The sequence below is a fragment of the Chanodichthys erythropterus genome, chromosome 5, assembly GCF_024489055.1.
Source record: "Chanodichthys erythropterus isolate Z2021 chromosome 5, ASM2448905v1, whole genome shotgun sequence".
In the NCBI taxonomy this organism is placed as follows: Eukaryota; Metazoa; Chordata; class Actinopteri; order Cypriniformes; family Xenocyprididae; genus Chanodichthys; species Chanodichthys erythropterus.
The window spans coordinates 21421345-21449267 of record NC_090225.1 but is presented as its reverse complement, the minus strand read 5'-3'; the positions used below and the strand labels follow the sequence as shown (position 1 = coordinate 21449267).

General features: G+C 36.6%; 1 protein-coding gene across 2 annotated transcripts; it reads left to right on the top strand.

The window, feature by feature from the left end:
- The first annotated feature begins 1442 nt into the window (after positions 1 to 1442).
- On the top strand, positions 1443 to 27923 carry rrbp1a (ribosome binding protein 1a). 2 transcript variants are annotated; one of them, XM_067386536.1, is made up of 29 exons: positions 1443 to 1652; positions 3404 to 5017; positions 9213 to 9367; positions 9503 to 9625; positions 11196 to 11348; positions 11737 to 11855; positions 12221 to 12374; positions 15067 to 15205; positions 15493 to 15644; positions 15879 to 15913; positions 16217 to 16292; positions 16399 to 16436; positions 16542 to 16623; positions 16715 to 16752; positions 16865 to 16940; positions 17223 to 17263; positions 17389 to 17476; positions 19944 to 20036; positions 21412 to 21504; positions 21624 to 21713; positions 21794 to 21886; positions 22969 to 23040; positions 24988 to 25083; positions 25175 to 25258; positions 25400 to 25480; positions 26122 to 26205; positions 26288 to 26383; positions 26578 to 26721; positions 26809 to 27923. In XM_067386536.1, the coding sequence occupies exons 2-29, from the start codon at positions 3421 to 3423 to the stop codon at positions 26845 to 26847; spliced, it is 4131 nt and encodes a 1376-aa protein (XP_067242637.1). In that variant the 5' UTR covers positions 1443 to 1652; positions 3404 to 3420; the 3' UTR covers positions 26848 to 27923. The 2 variants fall into 2 exon arrangements, with proteins under 2 accessions (XP_067242637.1, XP_067242638.1); XM_067386537.1 differs by lacking the exon at positions 25400 to 25480.

The following is a 27923-nucleotide window of genomic DNA, read 5'->3' as shown; positions in this document are numbered from 1 at the left end:
TGGTATTTATGGACATGTTGATTTGATTTTTAAGTATAATGTATTTATCGTGTACATATTGCAGTATACTTTTTGCAAGCATGTATGATCTGTTATACATAGGGCCAACAGTCTCAGAAAATTATGCACCTAGAAGGAAATAAAGTCTGAATAATGTAATGCATACTATTCTCATATATTGAGATACTGTGAAGTATCACTGCAAAGAAAAACAACAAGACATTTCACCTATAAAGTAATTAAATGTAATACATGAGAGGTGTTTCTTAAGAAGGTTTGGATGCACTAAATTCAGGTAAATCTGCTCTCTACTGTATGTGTTGTTCTTTCAACGCCTTCCTATCCAGTTTGATGTTGTGAGTACTGTTGCTCCATTCTACACAATAAAGAAATGAATGTGGAATGTGAGCATCCACTCCTTCAAAATAACCATTAGTTCAATGCATATGAATCTGTCCTTAGTTGTTTTTATTCTGCTGTGAATTGTACATAATTTCTTAATTATAATTAAATAGTATCATGTTTATAATATAAAAATAATATGTAAAATTTGAAATGTTTTAAAACATTTGTACTAATTTTATATGCCACATTCTTGCAGATAAAAGCCACACCCAATGCTAAACAAATGAATGTGACACCACACACCTAACACAACACAACCACACCAAAGAACAACCTTTCAAAAGTAAATAATTTTTTTTATAGTCAATAAACAGCTCCTAAACTGAGCATCATATTATAAGCTTAACTTAATAAATATAAGTATAAATATATATTAACAAATAAACATAATAAATATAAGTTTAAGCATATATATATATATATATATATATATATATATATATATATATATATATATATATAAACTAATAAAGTTTAATAAGCATAATAAATATAATTTTAAATAAATATAAGCAAATAAAGATAAATGAAGACTGATCCGATTGATCTGCAGGACATTCATATAAATATTCAGCAATGTATTATTTCTTAATTTTCCCCACCTTCTCCATGTTTACTTTCAGTCCTCTAAATTATATATTTTTATGGGAGATACAATCAGGGAAAAACAAGCACTGTATTTAGAATAAAATTAAATTGATTCATATTCTATCTGAAAATTATAAAATATTGTAGACCTGTTTCTGGATATTTACGGAATAATATAGGATAAAATATTTAAAATAAAAAATAAATAAATAAATACAAGCAACCAGACTGGCGCTTTAAAAGGATGCCAAAAATTAATCGTTTGGTAGTCAAATAATGTTTGTAAAGGTAATTTTTTAAATGCCTGGTTGAAAAACGAGTAAAAAACTACAACTCCCATTCGAGTCAAAAAGACCAGCCTTCTTTTACGATAACAAAATTCTATTGGTTTGCTAATGTTTGACTGACTCTACTCTAGCCAATCAGCTGTCTCCTGGATGGACGGAATGTGGGCCACTGACCGGCGTAATGCCAGCGCGAGAAAGTGCCACGACTCCACACAGACATCGACTGACTCCTCAAGCTGGGAATAAGATTTTTTTGTTTTTTGTTTTATTTTTTTTTGCTGGCGTGATAAGGCACTTAGGTTCGAGATAATCACTTCTGTTAAAACTCTTCCTGAAGTTATTCATCCAAACGGAAATCTGCCGCGAGAAAAGGTGAGATTTAAAAGCTTTTGTTATGGCGTTATTCATTAAAAGCTAAAAAGATTTTCAGTAGCAATTAGACGTAAACTTTGATCTCTCCCATGTTTTTACTCTCCTCTGTAACTAAATCTTAACTCATGTGTGTGAAAGACATCTTATTGTAGCTACGAAGCGAATGGCATGACTATAATAAGCGGATTCACATTTTGATTTGGATGATGCTCCGTTGTAGGCAGACAGTTAATATCAGCTTTTCCTTTGTGAGCTAGCAAAGAAAGCTGTCCATTAAATAACACTTTTATGCTTAAATGTATGTAAGAATTATCCGAAAACTGTTTAAAATATAATTCTGGTTGTTCATTGTCTCATGTTTAAGGGAGAAAAGTACAGCTGTTGAGAGCAGAAACTCTCACCCTTGACTTCTTATCGTACATTCATTCAACAGCTATCTTTTGAATGAATGTCAAAAGCGAGTATGTAGTACAAACACTGTTGCATCTAACATTGAACAACCTTTTCATTCAGTTTCGTAGCAAAATGTTGAGTCTCCCCTTCAGTTTCATTTCTTATAACAACTTTATGTTAGATAAAACATAAGTCAACGTAAAGGTGGCCCTCATAATTTCCCATTGGCCCAGTTTACTTTTAGTAGGATGTCACGGTATTAGCATAATGCAGTGTTGTTTGATCTAATATTTATTAAAATCTCCTGTGTGTGTGTGTGTGTGTGTGTGTGTGTATATATATATATATATATATATATATATATATATATATATATATATATATAAAATAATATAATATAATATGTGAATATCTTTTTCCCCAGAAATTTAGCATTCCTACTTACAAGTTACAGATGGCCACTAAACCTCTTTATTGTATTTATTGTGCCCTGAAGGCCGTCTAGATTGTTCTTGCTTCTGGAATATGGAGGATTTTTTTTCCTTTTCTTTCTTTCTTTCTTTTTTTTTTTTTTTTTTGCCATGCATTCGTGCTTTGGTGCACATTTGAAGTGTGAGGTTGGTATGGCAAGAATCCCATGGAAGCAGCAGAGTATAGAAATTTGCTTTGGCAGAAGGCAGCACATGGTGGAATGGAAAACTCTGCATAATTCAGTCTTCTACCAAGTGCAGTGTTTGCATATTGTATAGAAGAAGCTTTTTCTTCGAAGTTTATAGTAGTAGTTGAGGGTAGCATGCTTGGGTGTATTTTCCTACTCACAAGTTTCTGTTGAAAATCATTTTTGGTTGCATGATCCTCTACTACTGAACGCATTGTTTGCATAGGGCCTACTGAATGGTAGAAGCTTTTGTTCATATTTTATAATAGAAGTTGTGCATGTTTGAGCATCTTTTCCTACTCACAAGTTTCTGTAGAAACTGTAGTTTCTGTAGTTTTGTAGTTGCATGGGCCTTCTTTCCAGATTAATAAACTGGATGCTTCTGGAACAGGGAATGTCTATTATGCAGTGTAAAGTTTGTGTGAGTCTTTCTTACTTTCCTCCAGGCCAACATTCAAAAGCCAGCCTTTATGTCCTTCGAATAAATAGTTAAATAGTAAAGCGATAAATATGTGTTTGATAAAGATAATCTTGGAAATTCTAAGGTAAGATAGCCCAACTTTACTGGGACATTGTCATTGTTTAAGGTGCCACTCTTGTGTTAAAAAGCCTTTATGTGGAACTTTAATTGAATATATAAAACATGATATTATTAATATAAAAATGCCATAAACCTCACCTTTTTTTTTATTTTTTATAGAAAGGCCACTAGCAGTCATGGACATCTACGATCCTCAGACCCTTGGAATTATGGTGTTTGGTGGCTTCATGGTGTTCTCAGCTATTGGGATTGCTTTAGTCTCAACATTTTCCATGAAGGAGACATCGTACGAAGAAGCTATAGCCAAGCAGCGGAAGGAGCAAGGGAAGTCCCAATCTAGTCAACGATCAGACAAAAAGAAAAAGGACAAGGCAGCTGAGAAGAAAAATCGTGGTAAGAAAAAGGATGATAAGCCCAATGGGAAGCTCCTGGAGTCAGAGGCCACCCCTGAGGTTACAGAAGTACCGGCCGAGCCCAGTCCACTAATTCCTCCAGCCCCGGAACAAGTTGTTGCACCAGCACCTAAACAAGATGCCCCAGCTCAGTTCCCCCAGCCCACCCTTTCTCAAAAGACCACTCCACCTGCCCCGGCCAAGAAGTCAGCTCCACCTGCCCCGGCCCAGAAATCTGCTTCACCTACCCAAAAGTCAGCTCCATCTCCTCAAACCCAAAAGTCTGCTCCAGCTCCTCCTGCTCAGAAATTGACTTCAGCTACTCCTGCTCAGAAATCCACTTCAGCTCCTCCTGCCCAGAAATCCACTCCAGCTCCTCCTGCTCAGAAATCCTCACCAGCTTCTCCTGCCCAGAAACCTTCTCCAGCTCCTTCTGCCCAGAAATCCTCTCAAGCTCCTCCTGCCCAGAAATCCTCTCAAGCTCCTCCTGCCCAGAAACCTTCTCAAGCTCCTCCTGCCCAGAAACCTTCTCCAGCTCCCCCTGCCCAGAAATCCTCTCAAGCTCCCCCTGCCCAGAAATCCTCTCAAGCTCCCCCTGCCCAGAAATCCTCTCAAGCTCCCCCTGCCCAGAAATCCTCCCAAGCTCCTCCTGCCCAGAAACCGTCTCCAGCTCCTCCTGCCCAAAAATCCTCCCAAGCTCCTCCTGCCCAAAAATCCTCTTCAGCTCCTCCTGCCCAGAAATCCACTTCACCTGCCCCAGCCCAAAAGACCATTTCAGCTGCCCCTGCACAGAAGTCTGCTTCAAATGCTTCAGCCCAAAAGGCTGCTCCATCCACCCCTGCCCAGAAAGCTGCCCCTCCTGCCCCCACACAAAAATCTGCCCAAGCCCAAAAGGCTGTACCAAATGCTCCAGCTCAGAAATCATCTCTACCTGCACCATCCCTGAAGTCTGCTTCAGATTCTCTGGCCCAGAAATCCTCTTCACCAGCCCCAGCCCAGAGTGCTGCTCCACCTGCCCCAGCCCAGAAATCCTCTCCACCTGACCGAAAACCCAGTCCACCTGCCCAGGCCCCTTCCCAAAAGGCTGCTACAGGTGCTACCCTTGCTGCATCCCATCCTATTCCTGAAGATGCCCCACCTGCCCCATCTCCTAAGGATAAGAGGAAGAAGAGAGTCAAAGCAGAGTCTGCTTCTGCTGAAATTCAGTCCAAATCAGTGGCTCCTTTGGAGATGGTTACCAAAAAGGTTCCTGTTATGGCAGTGCCTCCAGTGGGCACTCCAAAAGCTGCCCCAGCGACTGCTTTGCCGGCTAAAGCAGAGGAGACCAAACAGGATGCTCCACCCAAGAAGAAATCAGGATCCAAGAAGAAAGCAGAGCCAGGTATGCTGTTATCTCCACAAAACCACAATTAAGTGGTCAGATAATTGCTAGGCAGGATACACAGACCTGATGGAAGTGGAGGAGGTTGCCCCCTCCTGGTTCCTGTTGAAACCTAAATTTGTTAATATTATAAGACATTTCACTTAATTAGCATTAGGGATGCTAATGATTATTTGATGAATGATTCATTGTCTTTTTAATTGATAAAAATACAAATATACTGATTGCATATAACAAAGTTACAATTTAGTAGTAGTATTCATTTCAGGTACAAAAAGGTAATAATTAAATGTAAAATAACACTATAGTGTTCACTGTGTAAATTTAGAGGATTAGTCCACTTTCAAATAAAAAGATCCTGATAATATACTTACCCCCTTGTCATCCAAGATGAAAAGAAATTAAGAAAAAGAAAATTAAGGTTTTTGATGCAAACATTCCAGGATTATTCTCCTTATAATGGACTTCAATTGTCCCCAAACGGTTGAAGGTCAAAATTAGAGTTTCAGTGCAGCTTCAAATGCCTTTAAACGATACCAGACGAGGAATAAGGGTCTTATCTAGTGAAACGATCGGCCATTTTCTAAAAAAATGAAAATAAAAATGTATATGCTTTATAAACACAAATGAAGCAAGTCTTACACCTTCCCTATTCAACCTACAGAGTGAACATGGCGCCATTTTCGTTTTTTTTCCGTTAGTTGAATAGGGAAGGTGTAGGACATACAGTAGGCGTTTCTCAATGTCAAAGATACTTCCTTGGCAGGACTGGTCCTTCCAAGTCTCTTCCTTCAGAGGCTAGGCGAGGCTCCTCTTTAGCATTCGGAGAACACGTAAATGGAACAGACTAGCAAGTGCACGTCATTGCGTCATTACGTCAGTGAAAAGGTAAAAATAAGCCTATGTGAATGATGGGGGGGGAGAAATAAAAATAAGATTACACAGCTATAATTTCTGAACATTAAATAATTTGCTTCTCACCGATATCCGTTCGCCACGGTGTCTTTTTACACGGAGACATATGAACGCCTTTGTTTGTTCCTTAAAAAAGACGAGAAAGCTATGAATAACGCTGTGAATGGTATAATGGTATAATATTAGCCTTTAATTACTTTGGACAACTAGTTATTTATAAAAGAAATGCCGGTGACGGCAACCAAGCTAACAATTGTTAAATGACGGTCCGGTTCAGTTAGCCATCAATAACGTAATTTGTATTTGTATAATTTATAATATCAACACGGTAGTAATTTGTACTTGCATTTAAATGTTAAACTTTATTTATCTGACATATTTACTACAGTTATAACAAATGTTTGGTAACGTAAATATACTTTACATTTGAAAGCATATTGCCCAGTTACGTCCGGCATTTAAAAAAAAAAATTTGAACAAAATTGCAAAGCTGCGTGCATAGGATTGTGGGTGATTTGAGAACGCGATGGGCGCGAAGGCTACACATATGCATCCTTTCCTGTATATGGGATATTTTTCGAAAGAAGGGCTCAGTCCTTGTTTGAAATTCAGAGGATCCTCGACATTGGAACAGTCCTTCAACGGATGTCGATGATGTAGCATCCTCGAAATTCTGGCTTCCGAGGATCCTTCCTTGACATTGAGAAACGCCTATTGTAGAAGCACTTGCGAAGCGATCATTTGTGTTTATAAAGCATATACGTTTTTATTTTTTTTCCCCGGAATGTTTTCATCAAAAAACTTAATTTCTTTTCGAATGAAGAAAGAAGGGCATGGACATCTTGGATAACATGGGGGTGAGTAAATTATCAGGACATTTTTATTTGAAAGTGAGCTAATCCTTTAATATAGATTAATCTTTAATGACATAGACAACAGCAGGTATTTATGGGCTGCTGTCTCTTTAAGACCTAATGCACAGAGATCTAATATAATCATACACATCCGATTTCTTTCTCAACTGTTTACATTCACTTAAGGCATAACCGACTGTGTTTATGAGAATACTTGCTGAGACGGGTATTTATTTTGACTTATTTGTGTGTATGTGTCCATCCAAGTGCAAGGAGACATCAAAGAGTAATCAATTCGGAGTTTGCATACTATTTGAAACATGCCTGTCTCTGTGTGCGCACCGATAACGGTGCGTGAGTACCGAATTAAATTCTCTTTTGCCTCTTCTAGTGCTGGAATGGTTTAAAACCTATTGAATGTGTAAACTGGCAAGACAAAACGTGCAAATTATAAACTTTTACTCTATGGTAGTTAAACTCGCATTTAATCCGTGAATCACATGTGCCGAACTGTGGGGCCTGGTTCGTATGGTTCAACTACGATCTGTTTAACCTCTAATAATCTCATTTATTTATATTTGTCTTATCTAAGACAGACTATTAATGTGCATGCTCCTCAGTAGATGCTAATATTAGACCCAGAAAATGAAAAAAGCCAGTAGGACCCAGGTATGTCTTAAAGGAAGTTTGGCTTCAGTATGCAATAACAGGATACTTCTGATTGGTTTGCTAGACCCATTTAATACACAGAGATAAAACTGTTTTGGCTAGACCACAGAGATGACATCTACGTGTAATAAACCTCCAAGCTGAGCTTGGAAAACCTGAATATATGGTGTATGTGAAGTGGCTGACTCATGAGTTAATATGCGTGTTACTTCCTAATGTCATTCATCTAATTCAGAGTACCGTCTGGGTTTTCTCTTCTGACAAATAGCGCTGATGTGCTCTATTTCCTTTGTGGGCGGGGTGTTGGAATAGCACTAGTCCTTATTTGCTGATGTTGGCTCTGATTGGTTGCAGAGAGCTCAGAGTGGGTTTATGTCTGAAGTGCTACTCACAGGGGAATGGAGGCTGTGAGCTGCATTCTTCTGCACATGTGCTGGATTTCATGCACATGTGTGCTAGTTCACAGGCTAGACGCATGCGATAGTTTGAGTTTCATTTAAAAATGGTTTCATATTCTGAACATGTCCATGCTGTTGTGCATAAATTTGGCTTTACTTTGTCTCTATTTTGCACAGATGTGCAAAACTTCATATTGTTAAAATCGGAATTAAGCAATGCCACAAAAAAAAAAAATAAAAACATAAATTACTCAACCTCACTCATTAGTTAATCTGTTGTTAGAACTGTCAGCCATTCAGTGTTTTCATTAACTACAAGAAAATATAAAAAATGAATGTTAAAAAATAAAAATAAATGTTAACTAAATTAAAATTAAATATAAAAAATGTAAACATATTTATTTCAGTTAGTTGCGAGACAGCATTTCTATTGTTTTATTTTAAGTTGAAGTACTAAAATTACTAAAACTAAAAAATAAACTAAATGGACATATCTTTAAAAAAAAACTAAAACACGTCAAACACACAATAAAATAAACTTTAAGGAAAATGAAAACTATAAAATAAATTTTTTTTATAAATACTGTGATGTAACGTTCTTTCTCAAACTCTTTTGAACACCTTCCTTCACACATACACAAAGAGTCAGTCCGCATAAATATTTCCCCTCACTTGTCATGAGGTATTGCACTGCTTTGACCATGGGAAAACGCAGAGAGATTTGCGGCAGCGCGCAGGTGGGTTTCCAAATGCACTCAGAATTCCACTCTTCTACGAAGCTCAGCCCTCTTGGCCCTGTTCAAACAATACTTTTGCCTCAGCTGCTCCATTAGAGGAGCACACAAAGGCCTTTAGTGACTGGACAATAGGAGTTTATCGCCAATCCTGGGTGCCATCTCACCCTGGTGCCACACTGCAATCATGCCATGCTGGCACTGTCTAAATAACACAGTGAGTCAATAAAGAACATGATAGCACATGCATACACCACTGTACGAGTCCAGTTAACTGTATTGTACATGTTATTCCCCTAAAAGCTGCACTGTCTGTTCTGTTTTCATTACTGTGCTGATCTGAACTAGAGGGAACATCACTGATTGGATGCTGATCATGCTGTGGGTGTTTAGGAGTGTAATAAATGGGTTGGCGAATTCGCTCTTAAACACGAGGAGTTTAGTAGACACCCTGCTGCGACCAGAGACTGATCTGCCACTGATCTAGCTTTCTGATTTGGTGTCAAAACAACATACTAGCATTCCAAAAGAGGGCAACTCTATCTTCTCAGTGGATGGAAGTTATCTCTGTGTTTTTCTGTGATTTATTTGAAACCTTTAATAAATGATCTGTTTTTCTTTCTAGTGGTGGCTGCAGACCCTGCAGACAGTCCACTGTACCTTCCCTACAAGGCTTTGCTATCCACAGTGAGGAGTATGGTGTTCAGTGAAGGAGAGGCCCAGCAGCTCATTGAGATTCTGTCTGATAAGACTGGCATTATTCAAGACACATGGCACAAGGTAAGGACAATTTCCTAAAGTTTTTTTTTTTTTTTTGTCTTGTTTTATGTTTTTAAATGAGTATTCCTATACCTATCACTTTATTAAAACTCAAGCAGGAAGTTTGTTTAAACAGTGTTTTGTGCATGTTTATAGGCCACACAGAAGGGTGATCCAGTAGTTGTGCTGAAGAAACAGCTGGAGGAACGAGACAAGCAGCTGGCAGCTGAGCAGGAGGACTCAGCAGCTGCTAAAAGTCGACTGAGGGATTTGACTAAAGTGAGGCCTGAAACACTCAGTCCAGTAAAAAAAAAATTAAAAATTAAAAGTTTGACATGTGCATACGCATCAAACATTATAAGTATTCTATTATTATAGACTCTATTAGGTGAAAATTGGACAGTCCTTTGACTAAATGTTTTGCTTTAGTATGATGTTGATCGTTGCAAGGTTTGAACCTAGGATACCATTCAAAAATATGGGGACAGCAAGATATTGTTTTATTGTTTTCATTCACTGCTCCATGCTGGTGGAACGATCTTCCTGCCTTCATCCGGAATGCAGAATCCCTGGCAATATTCAAAATACAGCTGAAAAATAATTTATTTCGTGAGCACTTAACCTTATCTTAAAATAGGGCTGCACAACGATTAATCGTGATTAATCGTTTGCAAAATAAAAGTCTGTGTTTACATAATAAATGTGTGTGTTCTGTGTATAATAATTATATATATCTATATATATAAATACACACACATAAATATGTATATTTAAGAAAAAATGTATATTTATATATAAAATATTTATATTTATATATAATATAAAATATATTTAAATATAAATATTTATTTATACATGCATATATTTCTTAAATTTATACATGTATGTGTATATTTATATGTATACATAATTGTTATACACAGAACACACACATTTATTACGTAAAGACTTTTATTTTGCAAATAATTAATCGCGATCAATCATTGTGCAGCCCTATCTTTAAAAAAAAAATCCCATCGGTTCATTACCTATCCTTTCATTTCACTTCCTTTAATCCCTCTCTGTTGTAGCTTATGATACTCTGAGCAATGTCTGAAACTTGTATTGTGAGCACTTCTTGTGTCTATTTGCCTCTTCATGATGACTCGCTTGTTGTATTCCTCACTTGTAAGTTATTTTACATAATATATAATATAATATAAAAGCGTCTGCCAAAAGAATAAATGTAAATGTGAATAAATGTAATGATCCCAGTCATGAGTCGGAAATGCAGGTGATGAGTAAAACTGCTTCAAATGTCTGTTTTGTTGGCAATAGACGCCTAAGTGCATATAATGTAAACAACACAAATGTAGTGAAATCATAAATTCATTATTCATCATTAACTATATGCTGTATTCCTTAGAGTGATTCAAAAGTTATCTAAAGTGATTCAAAAGTTATCCAGGGATAATGCGATAGTGTATTGTGTTTGTTTAAATACATTTGTTTAGCTGACCATTGATAGCTTGCAGACGATCTCTACGCAAAAGCTGCCCGTGCTCGTCATTCTTTAGCTCCACTCACACAGCACGCCTCCAGGCGCTCGGCTGTTTTCAGAAAGACTCGGTTCAGCGTATGTATCTTTTAGAAATATAATAAAACTAAAGACTTTTTGGAGATATGAAGGATGCACTACTACTCTATAGGTACTCAAGATTAACATGAGATTGGCAAAAACTGTGTGTGATACCGCTCCTTTAATATTGATGTTCAACCACTATACAGCCCTTGAACAAGAAGCCACAAGTATTGTGATGCCCTATTTTCTCGCCAGATCATGACCTGTGTTTGGTTTGTTTGTGTGTAGGAGCTGTCTGTGGAGAAGTCAAAGGTAGCGTCTGTAGAGACCAGGCTGAGCTCTCAGCTGAGCAAGCGAGAGCAGGACATTATCGCCCTGCAAGCACGTATGCAGGCCAGTTATCAAGACCACCTCGCTGAGGCTCAGCAGCTTAATGCCAAAGTGAGAATTCAGCACAAATTCTTTACTGTACACCTGCATGGTAGTGAGACGCTCTGAAAAGTTATGAAATTAAAGTTACATCAGACAAAGAATTTATTTAGTGGGACAGTCATTGAAAATAATCATTGCATTGTAATTTAGGTAATTAGCATGATTAACCACGTTATGAATTGGCTGAAGTATAACTTAATAATTTTTTTTATTTATTATTTTTTTGTAGTAGATTGTACCAGCGATGGTGTTTTTGTCATTAACATTAGTTGTAATGTTAAATTAGGTAAATGTATTAAATTTAACAGGATTAGATGCTTTTAATGAATCGCATTAGTGAGATTTGGCAGCCCTAATGTTTACATGACATGCCTAAGCAATTTCTGTTCGTTCTCAGATCTTGGCTCTCCAGGACCAGCTGGAGAAAGGCCCTAATGCTCAGCTTGCCCGTCTACAGCAAGAAAACTCAATCCTCAGAGATGCGCTTAACCAAGCCACCAGTCAGATGGAGAGCAAGTATGAACCTACAACAACTGCCAAACCCAAACATGTCCTGCTTGCCTAATTGATCTTTTTCACAATAGTTAGTGACAAATATTGTTTAATATCAGAGACCACACCTTGATGTTCAGAATGTTGGACCAATGACATTGCAACAATCGGCCAATGACATTTATTTTTTATTTTTTTTATATCCTTTCAAGTCCCTGGCACCGTTCTCATATGCAACATACATTTTGATGGATACCTGATAGATTTTAGCTTGGCTGTATGTCAGTTTACAATAGCAAAATGTGTTGCGAATAGAGTTTCGTGTTTACTTTTAATCCTACACTGGAGTGTTCAGAATAGTGAAAATAGAATTTTTTTGGGTCCATCAGACAAAATGCTGAACTGGCCAAACTGCATCAGGACTGCATTCGACTGAATAAGGACCTGGTGGAGAAGAATGAGGCCTTGCAGACTGAAGAACAGCTCAGGAAAAATCTGGAATCTAAAGCTGCCACGGCTGAGAAACAACTAACCCAGCTGCAGGTCAGAAGCCCACCCTTCTTAAACCATTCTGTGCACCACAGACACCAATCGTTCGTTTAGTTTGCTGAATTATAGTTAGTTTTGTACCAAAGAGCTGAACAACAAGGGCCCAAGTAGTGCCTCTTATGAAAGATTTCAAAATGCCGCCCTAATTCTTATAAAACATCTCCCAGCATGAGCCCCAGCCTCATTAGAGCATTCTGGTACCACTTGCTGTGCTGTTTAGCCTTGCACATTTGCAGGTACAGTAGGCAAGCTTAGTTTCTTGTAATCTGTGTGTGTATTAAAGAAGCTTGATTAGGCTTGCTGGTAAAGCTCAGACTTTGACCCCCCCCTAGTGCTGGTGCCTCTACTAATGGGATTGTTCACATGCTGGCAGAACATTTGATTGCCAGTTTGATTGCTCAGCAGTGCTCCGTTGGTTGGAACATGGCCCGAGCTACAGGGAAGCGCTTCTTTGAGCAATCTGGAATGTGAGCCTGTCTAAGCAGTACAGTTTCAGACAGAAGTATCTGATTATCCATACTGGAAGCACAGATAAAACGACTTTAGCTTTGAGAACAAACTGCGTTTCTTCACTAATCCACTGCTACAAATCAAAGGCCACTGGATAAAAAGCAGCCTTTTGTTGAAGTGTTTCCTAAGCTCATTTTGAGAATCTAGACGATGTACTGGCATGAGAGAGACATGGGTAATGTCTGGAGAGTGAGTCAGTCATCTAAATTGAAGTGTTTGTGTAGAGCTTGCAATGACTGAAACTGTAAGGTTGTGATAAAATCAATCCAGTACAATCCAGAGAGAATCAATGTTCCAATTTTAAGCTTACATAGTCCCTCCTGGTTAGAAATTTGTTTAAATGAACATTAGGACCTAAAATGACAGTGGCTCCAAACTGTAATTGGACACCTAAGCCACTCTTAGAACTAAATTAATGCTTTTATCATAATATATCAAAATATCAAATTGCATTATATGTAAAGGGCTGAAACTGCAACAATTTTGATAATCAATTAGTTAATAATTGAGTCAATAATTATTAGATTTATTCGATTGATCGGATAAAAAAAAATCCCAATTTTAATTTTTTAAATTTTATTGACAAAACACAATCCTGCCCAATGCTGTCCTTCAAAGAAACGTACCAACTGCTATGAAAACATATAGTGAATATAAGCTGCCTATATCTATGCTACATGCAAAAGAACTATAGAGCAAAATGAATGCTTAAATCCCTTCATTAAAAATAAAGAAAATAAACTCTGTGTTAACAAATAAGTTACTCGCATACATTTATTCTAGACACAGTAAACTGTTATTGTCATTTCTTTATCCTGTAAACGCAAGAAACAGCTTACATTTATATACAATTACACAATGTTATCCATTTACAGTTACCACACTCATAAAATACTTACATGTTGACTTTTTAAAAAAAATGTAACTTCCAACAACAGCTATTTCAGCAAAATAAATATTTTTGCGCTGAATATGAATTCTTTCCCTCTTTGAATGCGGTATCCCGTCTGTGTGATGCCCATGTATGCATCAGTGCTCATTCAGTAAAGTCTGAAGTTTAACGCAGACTGTCAGGATGAGCCTTCATGCAAAATGGAAATACTCGTGTGAATTTGTAACATTTACAGATAACAGATGCGCTGAGGAAACATATCACATTAAACAGCACACGCATCCGTCAAAGCACCTGACGGCAAGCCATGTTAACAAATTATATATAGATAAAATTATACAATTATAAAAATATAATGTTTGGAAACATTACTATTTTTAATGTTTTTGAAAGAAGTCTCTTATGCTCATCAAGCCTGCATTTATTTGATCAAAAATACAGAAAAAACAGTAATATTGTGAAATATCATAACAATTTTAAAATAATGGTTTTCTATTTTAATATACTTTAAAATATTTTTTTTTTTTCTGTAATGCAAAGCTGAATTTTCATCATCCATTACTCCAGTCTTTTGTCACATGATCCTTCAGAAATAATTCTAATATGCAGATTTGGATATTATTTGTTGGAAACTGTGATGCTTTTTTCAGGATTCATTGATGAATAAATAGTCAAAAGAGAACAGCATACAACATAGAAATATCTTCTAACAATATAAATCTTTACTATCACTTTTTATCATTTAACACATTCTTGCTGAATAAAAGTATTAATTTCTTTAAAAAAAGAAAAGAAAAAAATACTGACCCCAAACTTTTGAACAGTAGTGTATATTGTTACAAAAGATTTAATTTAAATAAATGCTTCTTTTAACTTTTTATTCATCAAAGAATCCTGAAAAAAAGTATCACATTATAAACAAATATTAAGCAGCACAACATTTGTAATAAATCAGCATATTAGAATGATTTCTGAAGGATCATGTGACACTGAAGACTGATTTTATGATACTATTTCTTATTATAAGAAAAAGGTTAGCATCATTTGTTTGCAGATGCACTTGGTTTGATGTTTTGTTATTGACATTTTTGTGGATCCAGTTAGTGGGATTTAAAAAATGTGGGTGGGAATACTCCATTCTGTAATGCTTCATAAGAGGGCAGATATGAATATATTTGACTAACATGATCAAACCTGCTTTGTTGATTTAAGACTGATTTCAGCAGAGTTGAGCGATCAAACTTGACCTGTGTTTTCTGTGTTATCATGGTTTGTCCCCTGCAGGCGACCTGGGTGGGCAGCGAACAGGCCCTACAGAAGCGTCTGGAGGAAGTGAGTGAGGAGCTCAGACAGACCCAGAGCAGCAGAAATAGCCTTCAGACACAACTTGAACAAGCTCAGAAAGACACCACTGCTCTAGCAGGTCAGCACCCACTTTTGTTCTTAAGCAGGAAGCACATTGTAGAACCACAAGATGGATACAGACTGTTTCAAAAACATTTCTGTATAACTGAAAAAGCAAGATAATATTTCTATGTGGGCTTCACATCCTGCAAGGTGTGATACTTGTATTATCACCAATGTGCCCTTGAACAAAACACTTAACCTCAGGTTGCTTGTGTACTGTATGTTGCTTTGGAACAAAACATCAGCTATGTTATGAATTAATAAGAAAAAATAAGGTTTCTCTTCCTAACTGCACTGTTTCAGATGCTCAAGCTCGTGTGGCCAGTGTGGAGTCGGAATTGAAAGAGCGGTCCGAACGGTTGGAGAGTCTGCAGAGCCAGCTGAAACAGATACAGGCAGAGAGAGAGCAGCAACTGGCGGCAAGCCAGAGCAAAGAACAAAACCACATTTCAGAGGTGACACTCCACTTTCCATGTCCCAATACATTTATCTGTGCCCCTGTATAATAATGGATTCTGTGTTAATAATTCAAATTCACCTTATATAAAAGTCTCATAAAATGATTTGTAGATGTCAATAAACAGCAACTTACAAATGGGAAATACAACAAGCAGAGATACATATGAATGATTATATGTCAAATGGTGGAGCAGTAATTTCATAAGCATTTGCATTTATCATCATTACAGGTTTTGATTGCTGAACTGGAGCAAGCAAAGAGCAGGTAAGATTTATCTGATTTATCTGTGTTTTATTTAATCATTGTTTTTGCCTTGTTTTCCAATGAAAATATCTATATATGCTTAAAACAGGGCTTTAACTTGAAACAGGACATTTACTTGAGATGCAAATTTGCGTAAGATAAAACTTTTTTTCAGATGACAGTGCATTGAGTTTTTTTAATGGACATTTTCTTTTATTACAAGAATATACATCACAAAATTTTAGTACGTTAATAAATTTGAAGCAACTTTGCCCCCTCAACAGTTGTTTATAATGAAACTCACATTAACTGTTTGTTCTCTAGCTTGAAGGAGAAAGAAAGTAGAGTTTCAACTCTTGAAGAAGAGCTGACCCAACTCAAAAAAACCATTGCCAATCAGGTACCAGTTTCATTAGTAAATTTGACTTTTAATGTGTGTAATGCGTGTTTTTTAAATTTTTGTTTATTGTACTACCTTTTTTGAACCAATCACATGTCTTCTTCAGGTGGATAACACAACAGAGATGCAGCAATTGCAGCACAGGTACAATGAGGATTTTTTCTGCTGCTTCACTAGTGCAGTCCAGTAGTGCTTTGTTGATTTGAATGATTTTAAATCTCCTATTTGATCTCTTCATTTGGATTTAAGTATAAAAGAAAAGGATGAGCAAATGGCAACTCTTCAGGGAGAACTACAACAGGTTAAAGAAAAAAGTTCAGACCTCAACACAGTAAGTTTATCATACGCAAACTTGCAAACCTTAAACAACAATTAAATTCAGACTTGACCATTAATGTCATTTTTCTTTTAATTATTCCCAGCTTGAAAACACAGAAATGCTGGAAAAGCTACAAAACAGGTATGTGTCAGTTGTGATTCAAGTAACAGCTTCAAATTCATATTTTTTTCACATTCTGTTAAGAAGTAATGTCATGTGTTTTTTTTTTTTGTTTTTTTTCCTGTTCTTTTAGTTTGAAAGAAAAGGAGTCTCAGGTGGTTTCGTTTGAAGAAGAGATGAGGCAGTGTAAAGAACAGTACAACACTAAAGTAAGTGAAACTTTGCTGTTATTATTCTGTTAATATGTTTGACTTGTTAAGCTAAAGTGTATAATTTATTAGTTTAAAGGGGTCCTATTATGCTTTTTTTAAATTTTCAACTTTCTTATAGGTGCTGCAACAATGTAAAATATATATATATAAAATAAATAAATAAATAAATAAATAAAAAGACCCCAAATACTAAATCAAGACTTTGAAAAAGGGCATAATAGGTCCCCTTTTAAAAAAAGTGTTTTGAACCGTTTTTATAAACACACTCTTCATTTACAGCTGGCAGACAGCACAGCCAAACTGGAGTCACTACATAAAAGGTACATATTCAGTATTATTGCATGTTTATGTTCCTGTCAGCTACCCATATCATTCATTGTAAAGTTTATTCCTCCACATGTTGAGTGTTTTTTTTTTTTTTTTTTATTATTATTATGTTTTTCAGTGTATCTGAAAAAGAGAGCCTAGTGACATCACTACAACAGGAAGTGCAGCAGCTCAAGGAACTAAATCAGTCACAAGGCAAGAGTTGCGTAAGTAGCTGAGACAATTGTGGATGTGTCATCTTGCATGTACGCAGTGATTCATAGAAATATGCGTAGGCACACATCTCATCATGTCAGCTGGGTATATGGCCTTGCTGTATAAAGTAAATTGTTGCAGTGCTCTTGCATTTCCGTTTTAGGAGTGTTGACAAAAAATACCATATATAGGTCTTTCTGTGTGTGTAAAATGTGATCGGTACTACTGGTACTGAAAATAGTGACACTGATCAAGGAATTATTATGATTTTACTCCAGTTTTTAGTTTCAAAGAAACCTCAAATCATTTCTTTCATATTATTTAAAGGTGCCCTAGAACTTCTTTTTAAAAGATGTAATATCAAGGTGTCCCCTGAATGTGTCTGTGACGTTTCAGCTTAAAATACCCCATAGATTTTTTTAAATTAATTTTAACTGCCTATTTTGGGGCATCATTAACTATGCACTGATATAGGTTGCGGCCCCTTTAATTCTCGTGCTCCCCCGCCCCTGGAGTTCGCACTTGCCTTGAACAGCATAAACACAATTCACACAGCTAATATAACCCTCAAAATGGATCTTTACAAGATGTTCGTCATGCATGCTGCATGCATACATCGGATCATGTGAGTATAGTATTTATTTGGATGTTTACATTTGATTCTGAATGAGTTTGATGGTGCTCCATGGTTAAAGCTAACATTACACACTGTTGGAGAGATTTATAAAGAATGAAGTTGTGTTTATGAATTATACAGACTGCAAGTGTTTAAAAATAGTGACGGCTCTTGTCTCAGTGAATACAGTAAGAAACGATGGTAACTTTAACCACATTTAACAGTACATTAGCAACATGCTAACGAAACATTTAGAAAGACAATTTACAAATATCACTAAAAATATCATGATATCATGAATCATGTCAGTTATTATTGCTCCATCTGCCATTTTTCACTATTGTTCTTGCTTGCTTACCTAGTCTGATGATTCAGCTGTGCACAGATCCAGACGTTCTGCCCTTGTCTAATGGCTTGAACATGGGCTGGCATATGCAAATATTGGGGGCGTACACCCCAACTGTTAGGTAACAGTCGGTATTATGTTGAGATTCGCCTGTTCTTCGGAGGTCTTTTAACCAAATGAGATTTATATAAGGAGGAGGAAACAATGGAGTTTGAGACTCACTGTATGTCATTTGCGTGTACTGAACTCTTGTTATTCAACTATGCCAATGTAAATTCAATATTTAATTCTAGGGCACCTATAACTATTTAAAATTCCTTTTGGTTTGGTCAGGTCACTGTTTAGTTGTGCAAAAAGTCTCAGCTCTTTCTCAGGGTTTGAAATTACCACCCGCCAAACGCGGGTGAAAATCCACTGTGGTTGGTAACGCATATCAACACACTAGCCAATTTGGTGGGTTGTGAATGATTAATAAATTTAAAAAAATTCTAACACTTAATAAATTCTAATAAGAATAAGAATGATTAATAGGAGCCTCAAACATTAGCAAAACAACGTGTAAAGATAAAATGCAGTGCAGCACCACGTCTTTAAAATTTGATCACATTGTTTTCTATGACCGTATGCACGCCGGCGGTGCCCAAACTAAGACTCCGGCTGTTCAAACTCATACTGCACCACAGAGTCACTTGCATAGTTTTCCATTAAAATACAACGATTTAGGACAAATATATATACTTGCTGACTTCACCCTAGGAGATTTTTAACCAACAGGTTTGTGTTTGTGGCTTGAATAAATATGCTTCATACTGTATATAGAAATAATATACATCGCACTTTGTTTTTTCAAATACCTTAACTTGGACTCATTGATGCCACTTTATCCATTCTTGATGTGAACTTATGCCTGTATTGTGATTAGATTCACTGTTTTGAACTTGAGAACGCAAGTACAGAATGACGCGACGTGTGCGTTAAGCCTGCTGTGAGATGTCCACGGCGCAGCGCTTCCCGTCTGCTGTGCGACCGGTTGACGCTCTGCCAGAGCCTTAGGAGACAATTAAGAACCCACTTTTTCCAACCTGTTCTCATATATGCCAAAAAAGTCCCTAGAGTCTTTATTGCTGCGTGCAGTTAAACTTATGGCAATCATAAGGGAAGTCACCAAGATTTTTTTTTTTTATTACATTTTATTTTATTGTAATGGTATCTGCAAAAAGTGATTGGCTGTTCAGCTAAAAGCAGTACAATGATTCAGAATCGGATAAATATATTTAAATCTAACCTGTGAATTTGATTTGGTTTCTCTTTGATATTTTTGTTTTAGCTAGTTGAAGTTCTGAATGGCTGGTAACTTAATGTTGTAGCCAAATTGGCTGGTGAGTGAAAAAGTTAATTTCAAACCCTGCTCTTACCTAAAACAGAAGATAAAACAGAATGTCAACTTTAAGAGGATGTTGTGCTCTTAATGTAAATATTGCGTTCAGTTGTCTCTGAGCATATAATGTCATTACAGGAGAGTTTGGAGGACATGCTGAAATCTTTCCAGACCGAGACCAAAGAAGTTCTTCACTCTCTTTTCCCACACATCAACATAGAGACAGCACAGGTGTCTAGGATTTCAGTTTTCTTGTGGTTTCATTTCTCGGTTTTGTTTTTGGATTCACTTGTAATACTGGCTTGTTTTGGAAATGCAAATATATGTAACATCAGTCCCTCTATAACAGGGGTTCCCAATTCCAGAGCCTCCCCGCTCTACACATTGTATGTCTCGCTTATCTGACACGCTCAGTTGAGGGGTGAGTTCCATTTGACCACACATGCGGTACAAAGTGGACTTAAAAGGGCATTTTGCCATCTTAAGGGAGATTCCAATCTGAAGCAGATGAGTTTGTACGCGGTTGTCCGTGGGTGTAAAGAGCAAAAGACACTACATTTACAAGTCAGCTTTAATGATTACAGGTTAAATAAGATAAAAATATATATTGCCAAATTGTTTATTTACATATTAAACATTGCAACTTATATTTATCACTCAGTTAAGGGTTTTGAATTGGACAGATTAGATTGTGAAATTTATAATTATTTATATGGATGTATTATAAATGAAAGTATGGTAGTTTATAATTAATATTTGTTACAGAAGTAGCTATATTATTGCATAAAACTGTAAAACTCCTCTAATATGCATGACTTGAGACACTGCAGGGTGTTCCGAATAAATGCATTTTATCAAATGAAGTGAACTTCAAAAGATATCCAGCAGTGAACATTTTGTAGGGACACTGTCAATCGGGACACGCCTAAGTTCATTGAGCTCTCTTCTAATGAGCTGATGATCTGAATCCGGAGTGTTAGATAAGAGACATACAATCTGTGCAGAGCGGGGAGGCACGAGGACTACTTGGGAAGCTCTGCTCTATATGTACACTACAAAAGTTTGGGGTTGAAAGCAAGCTCACCAAGGCCTGCATTTATTTGATCCAAATACAGTAAAAACTAAGTGAAATATTATTACCATAACTGTTTCTATTTTAATATCTTTTAAAATGTAATTTATTCCTGTGATGACAGCTGAATTTTCAGCTTCATTACTTTTCAGAAATTATTCTAATATGCTGATTTGGTGCTCAAGAAACATTTCTTATTTCTTAGTTTTTAACTGCTGATTAATATCTTTTGTGGAAAACATGATACATTTTTGTTTCAGGATTCTTTGATAAATAGAAAGTTTGAAAAAGAACAGCATTTATTTAAATGATCGTTTGTAATGTCGTAAATGTCTTTACTGTTACTTTTGAGCAATTAAATGCAAATTGCTTACAAAATATCTTAGTGACCCCAAATGGTAGTGTACTTGTACTTGTCATAAACAATAAGTGGAGTCACTTCATGAATAAATGGATGTACATATCTTCATTCACCTTCTCTATTCACATCCTTAAATGCTAGCTAATCCTGAGTCTCTCATTCTTTTCCTTTAGACCAAATGGCTGCAGGACTTTGCTGTGAAAGCACAAGAGGTGCTAAATCAAAAGCAACAGAGCCAAGAATCCCAGCAAAGCACAGAGCTGGAGGTGAGCATGCTGCAATTTTTGGCCTTGTGCTATTACGATCTTTAGGTGGCTCTTTGTCACCCCCTAGTGGGCATGTAAGGCATATTTGTAGCTATTACAATGCTGTTTTTCTTATGTAGGAGTTAATGGGGAAACTACAGGCAGCCCAGGAGAGTCAGTGCACACTACAGTCTGAGTGTGAACAGTACAGGAGCGTACTGGCTGAGACGGTAAGATTATACACTAACAATTTGTTTCTGCTTAATGAGAATGGTATTAAGCCAGATTTTTTCCCCCTCTTGTTCTATAGGAGGGGATGCTGAAAACACTTCAGAAGAGTGTAGAGGAGGAGGAGAGGGTGTGGAGGACCCAGATAATGGAGTCAGAGGACAAACTTAAGATGGTGGGTCTATACACTGTATTAACACACACATTAACACACACACAAAGTAATTCTGCAGACAGAGAAAAAGAGTTTTAATTCTATTACAGAAAATATTTTTAATAATTGGTTCTGAAGTTTTCACAGACAAGCTTTATTTATGGATAACTTTTCGGCAGGAATAAGAAAGAGCTTTATTGTCATGTGTGCTTGCACACAAGGAATTTACCTTGGTATTGAGTCTTCCAATACACACACATAAACACAAATAGGTTTAGTCAGAATAAACATTTACAGAAAATGAACATGTTTTCAGTATTGTGAATAATATTATGAATAAATAGGAATAAATGAATTTATGAAGACAACAGTGCACACAACAGTGGAGTATTAGACTGGGTAAACCCAGCCTGATCTGCCGGTGATTTGATTTCGCCCGGCAACTCAGTCTGGAAACCCGTACATTCATTTCAACTGCTTCTGTTACACTTTTGCAGGAACCAATCACAGACTTGCTTATCCACCTTAGTCGCTATTGGCGGTAATAACATGATGACGATAGAGAAGCGACAGCAAGCACAACCGTCAATCCAATTCCTTTTAACCTCTCGACGATGCTGTATGACTTCTTTAGTTTAGCAAACAAATTGCTCGAGTGGGTGTAAATACCACTCACTTTCATGTTTTTTTTTTTTTTTTTGCACAACCTGCAAAAATCGCTTTATGCCATTGCTGCTTCTGCAAACTGCTGATCAATGCTACAAACTAAACCTGTCTGGAGTTTTTGCGTCGCTCTGCAAAGTACGTCACCTGGATCGTTGATCTGATTGGTTGAAGGACTATCCAATTGCGTGAACAATGCTCGTTGATCACGCCTCTTGTGCAGTAGAAAATACATACAGACTCTCCAGACCAATGTTCAATTTTAAATTGAACTTGGTCTGGTGATAGCCAGACAAGTGGAGTATTGCACTTGCAAGGCATTTAACTGTTCAAGAGGGAAATGGCTTGGGGGAAGAAACTGTCCCTGTGGGAAGATCATTCCACCAACAAAGGACAGTGAGTGTGTGAAAACTTCAATGTGTCATTTTGTGTTTTCATAGGCACTCAAAAAGGTGCAGGAATTAGAAGAGACAACAGACAGCTTGAGAGTGGCAAACCAGAGCACCCAGCAGGTATAGATTTCACCCGTGGAAATAAGTTTTTGTACTGTAGGAATACAAAAGATGAGATCTTTTGTACAAAAATGTATATTGAGAAAAATGTGTCGGGCTGTATAAATAAACTGTAACCTGAAAATATCCTGTCACTGTTTAAAATATCTGACAAGTTCCTTTATATATGACGCATACAGATAAAGGCATTTATTTCAATAGTTATCTTCTACCTTTTAAGAAAATAAAGTATTATTGAAATATTAAATATTTAATATTAGGACTCAACTGAGTCACATTCAGTTCAAATTTGAAGTAATATAAAGTCTTTAATATCTTAATTGGTAAACAGTTTTAAGTTTTAATCATTTTAAGAGATCTTTAATTTCGGAATGGAAATACAGGCCTATTAAATATAAAACGTGATTATTAAACTTCCAAATTATATGATTTATTTAAATGTAAACACTGCCCTTTTCTAAGTAAAATCGTGTCGCTGTTGCGCATACAGGCTTGCAGCTTCAGTGCACTTCACAATCAGTGAACACCACGGTGAATGTTTACATTATGGTGTTTACATTGTAATACCCTGTAGATGGTTGTAACTGCATATTTTATCTCTCTCATCTGTTTGAATGAGCAGTAGACAAAATATAATTAATAGTCTAGCATCATGCATAAAATTATTTGTACTTTGCTCACACAAATTAAATCTGGCGATTTAATTCAACAAACTCTTGTAGCTTCGGGCCACTCTGTCTAATACAAAGACTAAGAACTTTTTTTTTTAACACATTTAGCATAAAGATTGAACTAGTATTAGCACAATAATATTTTATGTCTGTCTTTAAGCTCATTATTATTGTATTAGCAAAATCTAATGTCACTAATTTGTATGTATTAATATATTGGTGCATAATTTTTTGGAGTATTTTAAAGGGTTAGTTCACCCAAAAATGAAAATAATGTCATTTATTACTCACCCTCATGTCGTTCTACACCTGTAAGACCTTCGTTCATCTTCAGAACACAAATTAAGATATTTTTGATGAATTCCGATGGCTCAGTGAGGCCTCCATTGCCAGCAATGTTACTGAACCTCTCAAGATCCAGAAAGGTACTCAAAACACATTTAAAACAGTTCATGTGAGTACAGTGGTTCTACCTCAATATTATAAAGCGACAAGAATACTTTTTGTGCACAAAAAAAAAAAGGAAAAAATAATGACTTTTCAACATATCTAGTGATGGCCGATTTCAAAACACTGCTTCAAAGCTTTATGAATCTTTTGTTGTTCGGAGCGCCAAAGTCACGTGATTTTAGCAGTTTGATAAGCGATCTGAACCACTGATTTGAGACAAAAGCTTTGAAGATCTGCCATCACTAGATATAGTTGAAAAGTCAATTTTTTAAAAAAAATTTTTGCCGCATAAAAAGTATTCTCGTCGCTTTATAATATTAAGATATAACTACTGTACTCAAATGAACTGTCTTTAGTACTTTCCTGGCTCTTGAGAGGTTCGGTGACATTGCTGGCAATGGAGGCCTCACTGAGCCATCGGATTTCATCAAAAATATCTTAATTTGTGTTCCAAGGATGAACGAAGGTCTTACGAGTGTGGAACGACATGAGGGTGAATAATAAATGACATTATTTTCATTTTTGGGTGAGGTAAGCCTATTTTGATAAGCCATATTAAGTCCTGATAGGATTACATGATACTGAGATTTGTTCTGTACGTATATATGGTATTATTATATTTGTGCAGGTAAAAAGCCTTAATTGATTATTTGATTATAAAAACCCTGCAGATACCCTGCATTTAAACACGAAACAAGCCGATGTTTTGGTTCATGTTACTTTAGTAGTTTGAACCAAGTGTATAAAATGAATTGCATTTATAACACCTCAATATTTCTCATTGAATCTGTACCCTTAACTTTCCATGTTCTTTCCCTGAATGCAGCTGGAGGAGAAAATTGTGCTGCTTGAGGCCCAGTTGGAGAAACAGCTGCAGTCAGCTTCCACTGACAGCCAGAGTCAGTCTGAAGAGATGACGCATGTGAGCACACACTCCTGCCTATTCTGCTTATTCGCTAAAACACAATATGAGATACAAAAGCAAGGTTAACAGCTTGTTTGTTTGTTTTCAGTTGAAGCAGATTTTAGCAGAATCTGAAAGACAGCTGAGTGTGGCCATGATGGAGGCACAGACACACAGGGAGGAACTTTCACAGGTTGGTTTCCTTTGAAATCCAAACATTTGCTAAGGGTTAACACCCATTATTCTTTGTTTACTCACAATCCTCTGCCAAACACGAGGCTTCACCAAATAATAAAGCTGTTGGATTTGTTGAGTGACAGCTTTCATTTTCCAGGTCAGGCAGCAACTGAGTGACGTGACAAAGCGAGCTCAGGGAGTGGCGGAGAACGGGCAGCCTGAGGCGGAGGAGTGTCAGGTTAGGGTGCGCCGCAAAAAGCACCCTGCACCTCACTTGGCAGTATTAGATTAGTACTGTTAGATTTTACAGTACTCAAAACGAAGCAATGCAAACCGAACTAGTCTTTCAAAAAATGGTTTGCTGACGGTCTGTATACTACTGTTATTATATATAAAAAGTCAGTGTTACTGTGTCTCAAATTTGGTCATATTTTATTTAAAGTACTTGACCTTCTATTATTTTTGGTTTTTGAGGATAATTTCCCCAATACCGAATGGTATATTTACATACCATATACATCTTTTTCTCCCTATCCAGTGCTGCCAATGAGATGTTTTACTCATAATTCTAACCGTTCATATTTCAGCATTTTGTTTCAGCAGCTTCTGTTAACCCAGGCGCCTGTTTTCACCTCTGAATATCTCCACTCTTGGGTTTTCTCTCACACTTACCTTTTTAACCACTAACATTTGTCTTTTGCGTTTGAAACTCATTTCTTTGAAGATCTTACAGTTTTTCCGAGGATTTTATGCCTGTTTTCACTCTCATTTTTGAATGCAGTCTGCACTAATGCAACTCTTGTGTTGGCTGGCATGGAAAGGTTTCGCAGTAGCTCTCATGGGTTAGCTGATGTGGTACTGTTTTGTTGGCTTGATCAGGTCCAGACTCAGCTGGAACAGACATTGGAAAAACTGCAGGGTGAACAGGCTCTAAACCAGCAGCTCTCTGCAGAAGTGGAGCAGGTACAGCAGCGTCCATGACCTCGTTTCTTCTTGATTTTTAAAAGCCTATTATTCATTAAACTCATTATTCCATCCTTTTTAGGCTCAGGAGGCCCTCAAAAGACATATTCAGAGCCATCTCGAACAGATGAAGTCAGCTGAAGACACTGCAGCCATGGGGGATGTTGTTCAGCTGAAGGTACTCTGCATTTTGACCAGCTGATAACCAGTATGATGGGGGTTTTTTTTTCTTTTTTTTTATGTGTTCACAAGCTCCAGAATTTGACGCAGCATGTGAAATCACTCTCAAAGAATGGAACGATTTAGTACTTTAATTTTGAATGTAACCTCTAATGCTGACATGACAATAATGCTTGTGACTTGGTGATTTAGGAGTGTCTAGAGAAGGAGCGAAAAATGACCAAAGATTTGGGCCAGGCAGCCACCAAACTCCAGCAGCTGCTAAAAAACAGTCAGGACCAACTTGCCAAAGAGAAGGAGAAAGTCAGAACCCTGCAGGATCAATTGCAAGACAAGGTAAAAACATCATACAAAATAAGTTTATGCAGTAGCACGAATAGCTGCATGTCTATGTTAATGTCGTTTATGTGCTTCGATTTCCAGGAGGGTGATGGAGAGCTGAAGCAAGGCACTTCTGTTTGAGGTGGAAAATGAAACCTTTTGCCAAAAAATGCCTTAAGATGACCAAAATGAAGCATTCCGTAATTTTTTTTTCTTCCTTTTTTTTTTTTTTTTGTCGTATTATAGTCTTGGGAGAAATTGTATGAAGACTTTGAGAAATCTAACTCGTGCAAACATTTTATTTTGGAGATGTGCTGGAACTATTTTCACTTTACATTCCATCTTGAACCTACTGGCTATGTCAGAAATGATTCCTCAACTGCCTTATATATTCTACGTGTTCTCGCACCTCTCCTCCTGATGTCAGTGTTAAAAGGGAAACCGTATGTACGTTACACGTACATCAACTAGTGCAATTGATTACTTGTAAGTGAATGAGTATGCATAATTGTATGGTACATGGGTACAGCATTTTGAATGCCTTCTCTGTAGCTGGCTTCAACACCACTGTATAAGTCTGATAATTAATAAAAAATAAATAGCAATATGGCTTTCAGTGTTTCTAAAAGGCTGTTCATTTCGGCATAGATGCGTCTGGATTTAGAATTTAATCATTTGAATAAATATTTTTAACATTTTAAAAATATCCTCCCGAGAACCAGAAAGTTTTGTGAGTTTAGTATTTTTTCATGTCGTTACATTGTTTAAATGGAAAAAATGGAAAACTGGAAAATGGAAAAATAACATAAAAATTATATTTTATTCATACGTTATGCTATGTCCTCACTAGTGGACACCAGGACTCAATTTAAAACAAAAAAAAACAATATGACATGAATTGGCAAAAACAATGTGATTGTGACCAATACATTTTTAGGTTTCCAGATTTTTTTATACCAAACTTTGTATAAAGATGATTATCAACTATGTTCTGAAAGATTTAAAAGAATGATTTGATACCCCTTTTTCTTTATGCACTGCATCTAATTTGCACATTATGTGTTCTTGGGGCAACATGTAATCAAAAAAGTGTAATAATGGGAGCAGTGATTGGTAAGATTTTTTTTATACTATTATCTAATATTTCATAGGAATACTGAAATATAATTTCTTTCCCTGTTCACTTGTCTCCCAAAATGCCCAATAAACATGCTTTA